Raw genomic sequence first — 15,753 nt, 5'->3', positions numbered from 1 at the left:
CATTTATCAATATCATTGGCTTTTTACTTTACTTACTTTACAAAGCCATGTTTAATGGTGGTTGTAGTTCAGGCAAACGTCCACTAGAGGACACAATGGACCGTGGCATTGAAGATCGGTAATCCGCAGCACCCGGCTCCTCCCAAATGTACGTGCTGTTTTTGGTCATTGTCACAAAGAAGATCAATTTGTGAAAGACACTGATGCAACGGGGATCGTTGAACGGAAGGATAATTTGGCTTTTCTTTCATATCAAGCAGAAAACTCCTTTTTGGACCCTAAGCCTCATGTGGATTGAATGATGTTTGCGTCTGGCAGATGGAGCTCTGTGAGGATGTATTTGTTCTTTGTGCTGTTGGAGTGTTACTGGGAAGCCGTGCGTGGCCAGCTCTCTTACTCCGTGGCGGAGGAGGTGGATGTGGGGACCGTTGTAGGAAATATTGCAAAGGATTTAAACGTAAACGTGCAAGATCTGGAGACACGCATGTTTCAGATCGTTGAGGGAGCAAAAAGGAAATATTTTGAGGTAAACATGAAGACTGGTGCTCTTTATGTCAATGAAAGAATAGATAGGGAGGAACTGTGCAGAAAGACAGCAAAGTGTTCTCTCAGTGTAGAGGCCTTAATGAATAATCCGCTAAAATTGTATCGTATTGAAATTACAATATTAGATGTTAATGACAATTACCCATTATTTTCTAGTCAAGCACAGGTGCTGAATATTAGTGAGACTACTACACCAGTAGGATCAAAATTCCCTCTGCACCCAGCTCATGATGCAGATGTTGGTAAAAATGCTGTAAAGTCATACAAGATCAGCCAAAATGAACACTTTTCTCTTGAGTCACATAAAGGTGAAAGTGTTACGCCAGAATTAGTACTTCACAAGCTTCTAGACCGAGAAAAACAGCCTGTGATCATGCTCACATTGATAGCTATTGATGGAGGAACACCCACTAAATCAGGCACTATGTCAGTTGTTGTGAATGTCTTAGATATTAACGACAACGCGCCGGTATTCAGTCAAAATCTATACAAAGCTAGCGTATATGAGAACATTTCCATCGGCACATCAATAATAACATTAAACGCGACTGATATCGATGCAGGACAAAATGGACTTGTGTTTTATTCTTTTAATGCAGGAGGAAGAGAAGAAGAAACAAAAGTGTTCTCTATTGATGAAAAAACTGGAACAGTGACAAACCAGAAAAATATTGATTTTGAGGATTTAAGTGCATTTGAGCTTCGAGTACAAGCCCGTGATGGAGGTTCATCACCTTTAACTTCTCACACTAAATTATTAATTGAAGTTTTAGATGTCAATGACAATGAGCCGGAAATTTCAGTTACATCTTTATTGAAAACAGTGAGAGAAGATGTGACATTTGGCACTACCATTGCAATTGTCTCTGTACTGGACAAGGATGGAGGGAAAAATGGCTTGGTAAACTGTAAAATTAATAATGATGTGCCTTTCAAACTTGAGTCAAATTATAAGAACTCCTATTCTTTGGTTGTTTGTGGTCCTCTTGACAGAGAGAGTGTATCTGTGTACAATATCAGCATAACTGCAAGTGACGAAGGCATTCCACCTCTGTCCAGCACCAGTTTTATTAATGTGCAAATCTCTGATGTTAATGACAACAAGCCTCACTTCTCAGAGCCCCTCATTAATAGTTATATTAAAGAAAATAGTCCACCAGGAGCAGTAATTCATAAAGTGACTGCTGTTGATGATGATGTCGATCAAAATGGGCGTGTCACTTACTCATTTGTTCAAAGTAGCACTGATTCAGTGCCAATAACTACTATGGTTACCATTAATTCGGAGAGTGGAGAAATATTGAGTTTGCAGTCTTTTGACTATGAAAAGTTGAAGACATTTCAGTTTAAAATTCAGGCTACAGACTCTGGTGTGCCTCCACTCAGCAGCAATGTGACAGTAAATGTTTTCATCCTGGATGAGAATGACAATTGTCCCACCATTTTGGCTCCCTATTCAGAGCACGGTTCTGTTAACAGTGAAAGCATCCCCTATTCTGCTGAAGCGGGATACTTTGTGGCAAAGATCAGGGCAGTGGATGCAGACTCTGGATATAATGCATTGCTCTCCTATCACCTGCCTGAGCCTAAAGGCAACAACAACCTGTTCCGGATAGGAACCAGCACCGGGGAGATCCGGACCAAGAGGAGAATGAGTGACAATGACCTGAAAAGTCACCCGTTGTTGGTTGTGGTATCTGATAATGGAGAAGCCTCCCTGTCAGCTACTGTGTCTATTGATGTGGTGGTGCTTGAAAGCACAGCTGACATCCACAATCAGTTCGGACATGTGCCCATAAAAGAGGAGAGCTTCTCCGATTTACACTTGTATCTGCTCATTGCCATTGTGGCCGTAACACTCATCTTCCTGCTCAGCCTCGTTGCTTTAATAGCCTTCAAATGCCACAGACAGGCAGATGGAACTTTCGACAGATACGGAGCCCCAATGATCACCACCCACCCTGACGGGAGCTGGTCATACTCCAAAGCTACTCAGCAGTATGATGTGTGTTTCAGCTCAGACACACTCAAGAGTGACATGGTGGTTTTCCCCACACCATTCCCACCTTTAGAAGGAGAACTGATCAGTATAAATGGAGGAGACACCTTTGCCAGGACTCAGACTTTACCCACGACTGAAAAGGTAGGCTTGTTTGGTAACTTTGTCGATGCAGTTTGACATAGAGTAATCAGTAATTCAAATCAAGCACACGGTTTTAATGGTAAAAAGATCAAAGTACCTGAAGTATATAACTCCTGTGACTTCATAGTATTTTTATTTTCTGGGTTAAAACATTGCATCTTCATGTGACTTTCCCTCTTGTCAAGAAAATAGAGTGAAGTGATTTAATTTCAGAGCGTTGTTAATTTATGTTGGGGAAAAATAACATGGTTTAAATTGATTTATTCATTCATTTTCTGTATCGCTTGGGCGTCATGGGATTGCTGGAGCCAATGCCAGCAAGGTATGGGAAGGATGCGGCGTACACCCTGAACTGGTTGCCAACCAATCACAGATTGCAATTTAGGTGTATACATACAATTGTATTTGTCTTACAGACTCTATTCATCCACATAATATATTGGTTGAAAACATGCTTTGTGATCAAAGCCGGTATTTATCAATTGGTATTTCATATGGGTGGAGTTGAACTGAACTTGAACAGCATCTTTCAATACATTTTACATTTATGTTGTACAACAATTTCATCTCAGAATATTGTAATGTTCTATTTATTTGCAGTGTAATTGTTGTCAACATCTCATTTAAGAGTTTGCAGCAGACAAATTATAGTGTTTTTTTCTGTGTGGGAGGCGGCTTTCTTGTTTTGTGTGAAGCTCTCTCCGTGGTTCTGAAAATGCTTCATACGCGGTTAGGAATTAACATTTTGTCAAATTTAAATATTTGCTGGTTGTAGTTGTTAAAAGCGTCCGCTAGAGGACACAATGGACCGTGGCATTGAAACGGTAATCCGCGGCACCGAACTCCTCCCAAATATGCGTGATGTATTTCGTCATTGCAACAAAGAAGCTCTGAGGCGACGGGGATCGGCACACAAAAGAATTCCGTTATTTTGTTGGGATTCTTTTTTCCTCCGTATCAAGAGGAGAATTCCCCCCCAACAATTTATGCCTTATGTGGATGGATAATGGGCTCGTCAGGAACCTGCATCTCTGTGCGGATATACTTGCTCTTTGTGCTACTGGAGTTTTACTGGGAAGCCGTATGCGGCCAGCTCTCTTACTCCGTGGCAGAAGAAATGAATGTGGGGACCTTTGTGGGAAATATCGCAAAGGATTTAAGTCTAAACGTGCAAGATCTGGAATCCCGCATGTTTCAGATCGTTGAGGGGACCAAGAGGAAATATTTCGAGGTAAACATAAAGACTGGTGTTCTCTATGTTAATGAGATAATAGATAGGGAGGAACTGTGCGGAGATGAATCCAAATGTTCTCTCGGTGTAGAGGCTGTCATTAATAATCCGTTAAAATTATACCGTATTGAAATTACAATATTAGATGTAAATGACAATTACCCATTATTTTCGAGCCATGTACAATTGCTGAACATTAGTGAGACTACACCAGTAGGATCTAAATTTCCTCTGCACCCAGCTCACGACGCAGATGTTGGTAAAAATACTGTAAATTCATACAAGCTCAGCCAAAATGAACACTTTTCTCTTGATGCACAAAAGGGAGAAAGTGTGACTCCAGAGTTAGTGCTTCATAAGCTTTTGGACCGAGAACACCAGCCTAATATCACACTCATATTGACTGCTATTGATGGAGGAACACCAGCTAAATCAGGCACCATAACTATTGTTGTGAATGTTCTGGATAGTAATGATAATGCTCCAGTATTCAATCAAAATCTATACAAAGTGAGTGTATATGAGAATATTGAGATTGGCACATCAATAATAAACTTGAATGCTACGGATTTAGATGAGGGGAAAAATGGAGAAGTGTTCTATTCTTTCAATGCTGGAGGGAGAGAGAAGCAAACACATATATTTGTTATTGATGAAGAAACGGGAGTAGTCACAAATAAAAAAAGTATTGACTTTGAAAAAGATAACGCATTTGAACTCCGAATACGGGCCAGTGATGGAGGAGCTTCTCCCTTAACTTCTCACACCAAATTACTAATCCAAGTTTTAGATGTCAATGACAATGAGCCTGAAATTTCATTCACATCATTATTAAACACAATTAAAGAAGATGCTACAATTGGCACGGCCATTGCAATTGTCTCTGTATTGGACAAGGATAGCGGTAAAAATGGCTTGGTACATTGTAAAATTGAGAATGGTGTGCCTTTCAAACTCGAGTCAAATTATAAGAACTCCTACTCGTTGGTAGTCGGTGGTCCTCTTGACAGAGAAAGTGTATCGGTTTACAATATCAGTATTATTGCAAATGATGAAGGGACTCCACCCCTGTCCAGCACCAGTTTTATTAATGTGCACATCTCTGATGTTAATGACAACAAGCCTCACTTCTCAGAGCCTCTCATTAATATTTATATCAAAGAAAATAGTTCCCCAGGAGCAGTAATTCATAAAGTGACTGCAGTTGATGCTGATGTTGATCAAAATGCGCATGTGACTTACTCAATTGTGCAAAGTAGCAATGATTCGGTGCCAATAACTACTATGATAAACATCAACTCAGCCAGTGGAGAAATATTAAGTTTGCAGTCTTTTGACTATGAGAGGTTAAAGATGTTTCAGTTTAATATTTTAGGGACAGACTCTGGTGTTTCTCCACTCAGCAGCAACATGACAGTAAATGTTTTCATCCTGGATGAGAATGACAATAGTCCCACCATTTTGGCTCCTTATTCTGAGCACGGTTCAGTCAACAGTGAGAGCATCCCCTATTCCGCTGAAGCGGGATACTTTGTGGCAAAAATCAGGGCAATAGATGCAGACTCTGGATACAACGCACTGCTGTCATATCACCTGTCCGAGCCCAAAGGGAACAACCTCTTCCGGATCGGAACCAGCACAGGGGAGATCCGCACCAAAAGGAGAATGAGTGACAATGATCTGAAAAGTCATCCATTGGTGGTTGTGGTATCTGATAATGGAGAAGCCTCCCTTTCAGCTACTGTGTCTATTGATGTGATGGTGCTTGAAAGCACAGCAGACATCCACACTCAGTTCAAACATACGCCCATTAAGGAGGAGAGCTTCTCCGATTTACACTTGTATCTCCTCATCGCCATTGTGGCCGTGTCACTCATCTTCTTGCTCAGCCTCATCATTTTAATAGCCTTCAAATGCCACAGACAGACGGACAGAACTTTTGATAGGTTCAGCGCCCCAATGATCACCACCCATCCCGATGGGAGCTGGTCTTATTCCAAAGCTACTCACCAGTACGACGTGTGTTTCAGCTCAGACACGCTCAAGAGTGACATGGTGGTGTTCCCCACACCGTTCCCACCTGTAGAAGCAGAACTAATTAGTATAAACGGAGGAGATACCTTTACCAGGACTCAGACTTTACCCACGACTGAGAAGGTAGGTTGTACGTTTTTGTATTTTTCTTGGTGCGCTGTCTTTCCAGTAAATGTCTTTAGTATTATGCACATGATGTCAATATCAAATCATATGAAATAAAAAGTTCAAGTAGTGTTTTGAAGCATGACCACTTAAAGGGAGAAATTGTTGCTTTAGTGCTAGCTGGTACATGAAGCGCACATGTTACTCAATCGTAAAAACTTGCACACCATATTCTTTATGCTCTGTAAATGTGCTTCAGGCAAGTGAATAGATAACCTATAGTGTGTTGCACATCTACTGTATGTTGTGAATCACTGAATATGATGATTCGTTAATGCTGGAATCTGTTTACAACTATGTTGGGTATCCTTGAGTTTGTGTTTGTTTAAATGTATGACTCACACACAAACTATTTTTTTATTTTTTTTTAATGCTGCAACTGGCTGGTAACCAGTTCATGGTGTACCCTGCTGACTGGCTATTGTTAGCTGGGATAGGCTCCGGCACCCACGCAACCCTCGTGATAATAAAAAGATGAATTAATGCATGTTTCCTACTGCCATAACTCTTTTATTTCATGAAGCTTGTAGCGTATTGGTCTTGAAAAGGTGGTTCTACTTTTTCATTGCAGCAGGATTATGCAAGTGGATTGATCTAAGTTTCAAGAAATTGCTTCAGTCTTTGTCATATGTGTATTTGGTGTTTTTGTAATATTCACTTATAGTGAAATGTTTTGGGTGGTGAAGGTTAGAATTATAGTTTTATTGATTGTGAACGAGAGAAAACAATCAAAATATGTAGATTGATGCAATGATTCAAATAAGATGTGTAATATTTGGAGTCCATAACCTTTGACGGAATTGCTTTACTCAAAGAGAAAAAGTGAATTGCAACTTTCAGTACAAATACCATTTGAATCCCAATGATCTGGCAAATGAAAAAAAATATTACTTTACTTAAGGACCGTTCGACCATGAAAAGTGGAGGTATTTTAGCTGACAAATCTTACATATATTTTTTTTAACACAGCAGGCCTTTGTTAGGGTTTTTTGATGGCTGTTTTGACGCTTCAGGATTGTAAAATGCTCTGTCCATGGTCCTGAGGAAAGTTTTTATTAAGTATTATTCTGAGAAAAAAATTGACATCTCATAGATTGCGAAGACTCACACACACCTATACCCCCCTCACCCAGAGTTTATTTTACTTATTTATTCTAGGAATTGTTACATATTTTATTGGAGTTCATAAATATTGGCCTGCACTTCATTCGCCAGGGATGCTGGTTGTACTTCATGCATACTTCCACTAGAGGGAATAGTGGACCGTGGCATCTGAGTATCCTCATTCACGGAGCTGGGCTCCTCCCAAACGTTCGTGCTTTTCTTCGTCATTGGAACAAAGGGATTTAGACGGCAACAGAGACGGATGTGAGTGGCATCTTTTCAAGCGAGGATTCATACGGCCAACTTAGCTTTTTCTTATTCCACATCTATGCCTTTTGTGGATGTCTGGAATAATGCTTGCGTCGGGCAGACTGAGAGCTGTGTGGATATATTTACTCTTGGTGATGCTGGAGGGTTTCTGGGAAGCCGTGTACGGCCAGCTCTCTTACTCCGTGGCGGAGGAAGTGAATGTTGGGACCTTTGTGGGAAATATTGCAAAGGATTTAAGCATAAATGTCCAGGATTTGGAGTCACGCATGTTTCAAATTGTTTCGGGAGCAAAGAGGAAATATTTTGAGGTAAACATAAAGACTGGTGTTCTATATGTCAATGACAGAATAGATAGAGAGGAACTGTGCGGAGATGAAGCCAAATGTTCACTCAGTGTAGAGGCGATTATTAACAACCCATTAAAGATATTCCATATAGAAATTGTTATCCTGGATGTTAATGACAATAATCCATTGTTTTCTAGAAAGCTTCAAGTATTAAACGTTAGTGAAAACACTGCATCGGGAGCAAAATTCCCTCTGCATGCAGCTCAGGATGCAGATGTTGGTAAAAATACAGTAAATTCATACAAACTTAGCCCAAATGAGCATTTCTTTCTTGATGCACAAAAAGGGGAAAGTGTGACACCAGAGTTAGTGCTTCAAAAGATTTTGGATCGTGAAAAACAGGCAGTAGTCACACTCATATTAACTGCTATTGATGGAGGAACACCCGCTAAATCAGGTAGCATGACAATTGTTGTAAATGTGTTAGATAACAACGACAATGCTCCTGTATTCAGCCAAAGTCTTTACAAAGCTCGAGTACATGAGAATATTGAGATTGGCACGTCAATTATAACACTGAATGCCACTGATTTAGATGAGGGTCAACACGGACATGTGTTCTATTCTTTCAGTGCAGGGGGAAAAGAGAAACAAACAAATATGTTTGCTATTGATGAAAAAACTGGAACAGTGACTAATAAGAAAAATATTGATTTTGAAGACATAAATGCATTTGAGCTACGAGTACAAGCCAATGACGGAGGTTCATCCCCTTTAACATCTCACACCAAATTGTTGATAGAAGTTTTAGATATCAATGACAATGCTCCTGAAATTTCAATCACATTATTATTAAACACAGTGAAAGAAGATGCCACGATTGGCACTGCCATTGCAATAGTGTCTGTACTGGACAAGGATGGAGGGAAGAATGGCTTGGTAAACTGTAAAATTAATAATGATGTGCCTTTCAAACTTGAGTCGAATTATAAGAACTCCTATTCCTTGGTTGTTGGTGGTCCTCTTGACAGAGAGAGTGTATCTGTGTACAATATCAGCATTACTGCAAATGATGAAGGCATTCCACCTCTTACTAGCACCAGTGTGATTAATGTGCACATTTCAGATGTTAATGACAATAAGCCTTACTTCTCAGAGCCACTCACTAATCTTTATATTAAAGAAAATAGTCCACCAGGAGCACTTACCCATAGAGTGACTGCCGTTGATGAGGACTTTGATCAAAATGGGCAAGTGAGGTACTCAATTGTGCAAAGTAACAATGACTCAGTGCCAGTAACTACAATGATAAACATTAACTCGGAAAGTGGGGATATTGTAAGTTTGCAGTCTTTTGACTATGAGAAGGTAAAGATGTTTCAGTTTAAAGTTCAGGCCACAGACTGTGGTGTTCCTCCACTTAGCAGTGAGATGAGTGTCAATGTTTTTATCCTGGATAAGAATGACAATAGCCCCACTATTCTCTCACCATATTCTGAGCTTGGCTCAGTGAACAGTGAGAGCATCCCCTATTCTGCTGAAGCAGGATACTTTGTAGCAAAGATCAGGGCAGTAGATGCAGACTCTGGATACAATGCACTGCTCTCCTATCACCTGTCTGAGCCCAAAGGCAACAACAATCTATTTCGGATTGGGACAAGCACTGGGGCGATTCGGACCAAGAGAAGAATGGGTGACAATGACCTGAAAAGTCACCCATTGGTGGTTGTGGTATCTGATAATGGAGAAGCCTCCCTGTCGGCTACTGTGTCTATTGATGTGGTGGTGCTTGAAAGCACAGTTGACATCAACACTCAGTTCAGACATGTGCCCATAAAAGAGGAGAGCTTCTCTGATTTACACTTGTATCTGCTCATGGCCATTGTGGCCATTTCGCTCATATTCCTGCTCAGCCTCGTCGCTTTATTGGCCTTTAAATGCCACAGACAGACAGATGGAACTTTCGACAGGTGCGGCGCACCAATGATCACCACCCACCCGGACGGGAGCTGGTCCTATTCCAAAGCTACTCAGCAGTACGACGTGTGTTTCAGTTCCGACACACTCAAGAGTGACATGGTGGTTTTTCCCACACCCTTTCCACCTGTAGAGGCAGAACTGATCAGCATTAATGGAGGAGACACCTTTACCAGGACTCAGACTTTACCTAACACTGAGAAGGTAGGCTAAACGTTTTTTTCATATTAGGGACTGCAATGTCTGAACAATATTCTTTGCACCTTTGTCTTGGAGGTAGAACAAACCATACTTAATCTCAATAAATATCAACATATACCTTTGAGTTATAATGATCCATCCAGTCAGTGTACCTAATAGTTGATGCAGTCATTTAAAGCAAGCAGTCTTGCTAAAAATGGCGATTGTGATGTTTTAACAGTTTAACATATGGACTCACAACAGCCCATATTTTTTTGTTTTATAACTTATTTGCTTACCATCTTAAATTTATAGTGTTTGTTGTGTAACAATGACATGATAATAGGTGTATTAAAAGAGGAGTCTCCTAAATGGAAGGGAGGCTATTTATCTTAATATACTTTATATATAGCAGAATTTGAACATGTGTGAATATGGCTAATTCTTGAAAATTGTTTTCATATTGTCTGCTTAATCTCTTGATGCCAGTGATGTTAATTGTTTGAGGTCTTTGATCAATTTTTGTTATAGTCCATTTTCAGGATATGTCCATTCAAACAAATAAAGCCATTTGGGGGAATGTCCCAATCTTCCAAACGTCTTATTCGCTCTAAAATCTGAAACATCCCTCACCCTGCGCGTCAAGCAGTGAACGCAGCGCTCTGCCGGTTAAAATCTGTCATGACGACATTGTTTCAGGATGAGACTTCTGTATATTTTGCCAGCATTAACACAATAAATAGAATAAAATTGATACAAACTCAAATATAGACTGGACCATAACTCACAGTCTGTGGACACAACAAAATACTAAATAATTATTTTGAATCTAACTGTGAGCCATGCCCATGTGTTTTCTGCAGCAGCAACAACAACAAAAGAACAAAGATGTATTGAGCAACTTGGAATTGAAAAATGGTAAACTGATCAGATCTTTAAGAGAAAGGAAAAAGTTTAAGAGGCTTGTTTTGTTTTGTTTTGTTTGCTATGATGGTTGGCTCAAAACGTCTTCCATGTCAATGCGCACATTTGGACTTATTTTTTCTTGCCTATATCTTTATTATTTAAAAAAAGGTCAATGTTTACATTATTTTCAATGTTAATGTATGTCCTATGTTCTTAAGTTAGGTAAAATTGAGGTTTTGTGGTTAGATGTGAGGAGAAAATAATATCAGGAGATGGTTGTTGATGTTACTGCATGGTATTTTTGTAACTGTTATTTTGCACATCATTGAAAAAGTACATTTTTATTTGAAAATACATTTCTCATGTATGCCTTGTTACAGTAAGTGTAACAAAGTAGCCTAATGTTGTGTAAGACATGTTGTGTTTTATAGGTGTAACTATACCAAAAGCAGCTTTGTTTGCATTTCGGTGGTTCTTGGAGGTTTGACACCTCCCAAAATGAATTAATAAATGATAAATTCCTTTACGTCAGGAAGTTCCGGCAAGAAATTCTAGCCTCTTTCAGGGGCGGACTGGTAATCTGTGGGTTCTGGAGGATCACAGAGCGGCCGGTGCCCTGGACGGCCGGCGGCCGCCATTCATTATACATCACTGTTTTTTTTTTTTTTTTTATATCCTCTGATTATCTACAGTTGGCATCCAATCCGACAGGTGGCAGCAAAGCGCCTGGCTGTTCACCGCCATTCTGATAGACTAGGAATGAAGAAAGCACAGAGTAGCCTTCATTGGTTCCTTCCTTGTGGAAGCAAAATAGCGACGAGCGTTAATGCACAATATGGATGGTGGTGGCAAAAAACAGAAAAGAGCAGGGTGGCGCGGAGAAGGTTAGGGAGAAAAAATTAAAGAAACTGGAGAGTGAAGCATTAAAATGTCCTAAGTCGACAAATATTTTCGCAAGCAGCCGTCTGGCTGCAACGGCCACGTCGGGTAACAACAGCCCAGCTCCCGGTGATGGTGAGAGGGAGCGGCAGCCGCTCTGACGTGCAGCCGGTGCAGGGAGAGAGAAAAGAAGAGGGAGGGGGTAACGATATGGTGTTGGAAGTTCCCCAGACAAGCGTAGGGCAAGTAAATTGGGATGAAGAGGGTTACTTGCTCGGTATACTGGCAATTGTTATCCACCAGGTAGCTACATTTTAAATGAAATAAATGACAATTAAAGGGTTAGTGCCAGCTAGTCGATGTACCCGTTTGCAATCGTGTCAAGTTACAGTATGCTAGTCCTACTATCCCTCTCCTAAGAAAAATTATTTTAGCCGTAAAACAATGTATGCACACGCAGCATAGCAATATTATTTCAGAAGAAATATAACAAAATATTAATAAAATGAATGGTTTTACTTTAAAGTTTAGATAGTTAAACTGATATATATATTTTTAATCATATATATATAGTTTTGTTTTCTGGTTAATATTTTCCAATGAAGGTTATGTATACAGGATTTGTCTTGAAATTTTTATTGTATTTTCATTGAAATTTATTATTTGTATGGCAAGATTAATTATGGCAGGGGTCTCCAAACCGGTCCTCAAGGGCCGCTGTGGGGCCTGGTTTTTCTTTCAATCTATTGAGTACCAACAGTTTAACCAATGAAGTTTCTGCTAAAATAAGCAGCACCTGACTGCAATCAACTGATTACACTTGTAAGACACCAGATTGGTGCAGAGGTGTTGTCTTGTTTTGTTGGAATGAGATCCTGCGCCCGCCGCGGCCCTATGTGGAATAGTTTGGAGACCACTATAACAATGAAGTCATTTCATAGACAGAGATATATAGAGATATATTATAATCAATTGGATACATAAAACTTGCTTTGAAAAATAAATTCTTTCATTTGTTTATTCAGGTTGATCATAGAGCTGGTACAGAAAATGAATCCAACTCCAGTTCAGCCTTGCAGTACTTTGAGCGCCCCAAGTCAGACAGTCACAGTCTAGACACATTTTCTTAATTTTTCTCTCAAAGTGGACGAAATTGATGCATTTTACAATAAATTGTAAAAAAAATAAAAATTTCTTCCCGGGTGGGCATGCTCCCGGACCCCCCCTAGGGTCTGTGTTTCCCTTCATATAGCGATTCTTGTGGGCTGGGCTGAGTCAAAGTCCAGGGCTGCTTTTTAGTCCCAGTCCGCCCCTGGCCTCTCTTCACCCCCTTTGGTTTTGTATTGTTTCGTTTCTCTCGTTCATCGTTTTGCCATACTAGTTGTAGTTCATACAAATGTCCACTAGAGGACATATTAGACCGTGGCATTTGAGCGCTCTAGTTTAGTGCAGGGCTCCTCCCAATTGCATGCGCTGTTTTTCGTCATTGAAACAAAGAAGCTCAGACGGTGGAAGACACAGATGTGGCAGGAATCCTTGAGCGGAATAACAGTTTATTTTGTCTGTTTTTCATATCAAGAGAGAAACGTTCCTTTTTTGTTTTTGTTAAAGAGTTCCACCTCTAAGCCTTTAGTACCTATCTTAAATGATGCTTGCGTCAGTCAAATGGAGCTCTGTGCGGATCTATTTGCTCTTCGTGCTGCTGGAGTGGTACTGGGAAGCCGTGCGTGGCCAGCTCACTTACTCTGTGGCGGAGGAGGTGAACGTGGGGACCTTTGTTGGAAATATTGCCAAAGATTTAAGTCTCAATGTACAAGATTTGGAGTCTCGCATGTTTCAAATTGTTGCGGGAGCTAAGAGGAAATATTTTGATGTGAATCTTAAGACTGGTGTCCTCTATGTTAATGAGATGATAGATAGAGAAGAACTATGCGGGGATGAAGTCCGATGTTCACTCAGTGTAGAAGCTGTTATTAATAATCCATTAAAATTATATCGTTTTGATATTATTGTATTGGATGTAAATGACAACTATCCAACATTTTTAAGCAAATCACAGGAGTTAAATATTACAGAAAATACAGAATTGAGTACAAAGTTTCCTCTGCTTGTAGCTCATGACGCAGATGTTGGCAAGAATACAGTAAATTCATACAAGCTCAGTAAAAATCAACACTTTTCTCTTGAAACACACAAAGGTGAAAGTGTGACACCAGAATTAGTGCTTCAGAGCCTTTTAGACCGAGAAAAGCAGGCTGTGATCACACTCATATTGACTGCTATTGATGGAGGAACACCAGCCAAATCAGGCACCATGACTATTGTTGTAAATATACTAGATATTAACGACAATGCTCCAGTTTTCAGCCAAAATCTGTACAAATGTAGTGTATATGAGAATATTGAGATTGGCACATCAATAATAACCTTAAATGCTACTGATTTAGATGCAGGAGAACATGGACTAGTGTTCTACTCCTTCACTGATATGAGTAGAGGAAAGCAGAACGCTTTGTTTTCTATAGACAAAAATAGTGGGACTGTTACAAATGTAAAGAAATTAGATTTTGAAGAGAGGAGCAATTTTGAGGTTAGAGTACAAGCCAGTGATGGGGCAAGGACTTCACATACAAAATTACTAATAGAAGTATTAGATGTCAATGACAATGCCCCTGAAATTTCAGTTACATCTTTATTGAGCACAGTGAAAGAAGATGCAACAATTGGCACCGCTGTTGCTCTTGTTTCCATCTTGGATAAAGATGGAGGCAAAAATGGTTTAGTGCACTGTAAAACTAATGGTGATGTACCTTTCAAGCTTGAGTTAAATTATAAGAATTATTATTCTTTGGTTGTCGATGGTCCTCTTGACAGAGAGAGTGTGTCGACGTACAATATCACTATAATTGCAAGTGATGAAGGCATTCCTTCTCTGTCTGGCACTAGTGTCATTAATGTTCACATTTCAGATGTTAATGACAACAAACCTCACTTCTCAGAGCCACTCATCAATGTTTATATCAAAGAAAACAGTCCACTAGAAGCAGTAATTTATAAAGTGACTGCAGTTGATGATGACGTTGATCAAAACGGGCATGTGACGTACTCATTAGTGCAAAGTAGAAGTGATTCAATGGCAGTAACTAAAATGATAAACATCAACTCAGAAAGTGGAGAAATAATCAGTTTGCAGTCTTTTGACTTTGAGAAGTTAAAGACATTTCAATTTAAAGTTCTGGCCACAGACGCTGGTGTTCCTCCACTGAGCAGCAATGCTACTGTAAATGTTTTTATTCTGGATGAGAATGATAATAGTCCCACCATATTGGCTCCCTATTCTGAGCTCGGCTCCCTGAACAGTGAGAGCATCCCCTATTCCGCTGAGGTGGGACACTTTGTAGCAAAGATCAGGGCAGTAGATGCAGACTCTGGATACAATGCACTGCTCTCATATCACTTGTCTGAGCCCAAAGGCAACAACAACCTCTTTCGGGTTGGAACAAGCACCGGGGAGATTCGGACCAAGAGGAGAATGAGTGACAATGACCTGAAAACTCATCCCTTAGTGGTGTTGGTGTGTGATAACGGGGAAGCCTCCCTGTCAGCTACAGTGTCTCTTGATGTGGTGGTGCTTGAAAGCACAGTTGACATTCATACTCAGTTCAAACAAGTTCCCATTAAGGTAGAGAGCTACTCTGATTTACACTTGTATCTGCTCATCGCCATTGCGGCCGTGTCGCTCATCTTCCTGCTCAGCCTTGTCTCTTTAATAGTCTTCAAATGTCACGGACAGTCAGACGATAGATTGGACAGGTACAGTGCCCCAATGATCACCACCCACCCTGACGGGAGCTGGTCTTACTCCAAAGCTACACAGCAGTACGACGTGTGTTTCAGCTCAGACACACTGAAGAGTGACATGGTGGTTTTCCCCACACCTTTTCCACCTGTGGAAGCAGAACTAATTAGTATTAATGGAGGGGACACCTTTACCAGAACTCAGACTTTACCAAATACTGAGAAGGTAAGAA

At 40.2% G+C, this 15,753-nt stretch overlaps 1 protein-coding gene across 28 annotated transcripts in view; it reads left to right on the top strand.

Moving 5' to 3' along the window:
- LOC130924343 (protocadherin alpha-C2-like) overlaps positions 1 to 15,753 on the top strand; it is a 217,970-nt gene that overhangs the window by 132,597 nt on the left and 69,620 nt on the right. The window contains exon 1 of one of the 28 annotated variants that reach the window (XM_057850828.1): positions 70 to 2,689. The exons of 24 other annotated variants lie outside the window; for them this stretch is intronic. In XM_057850828.1, the coding sequence (XP_057706811.1) occupies positions 299 to 2,689 (2,391 nt within the window). In that variant the 5' untranslated portion in view covers positions 70 to 298. Of the gene's footprint in view, positions 1 to 69; positions 2,690 to 2,749; positions 6,078 to 6,098; positions 9,962 to 9,984; positions 15,747 to 15,753 lie in introns of those variants that run through there. 3 more of the 28 variants (XM_057850832.1, XM_057850827.1, XM_057850836.1) reach the window with 3 other exon arrangements.

Source organism: Corythoichthys intestinalis, chromosome 11, assembly GCF_030265065.1.
Source record: "Corythoichthys intestinalis isolate RoL2023-P3 chromosome 11, ASM3026506v1, whole genome shotgun sequence".
Taxonomy (NCBI): domain Eukaryota; kingdom Metazoa; phylum Chordata; class Actinopteri; order Syngnathiformes; family Syngnathidae; genus Corythoichthys; species Corythoichthys intestinalis.
Note: the sequence above shows the minus strand (reverse complement) of the source record. Positions and strands in the feature narration are given on the sequence as shown.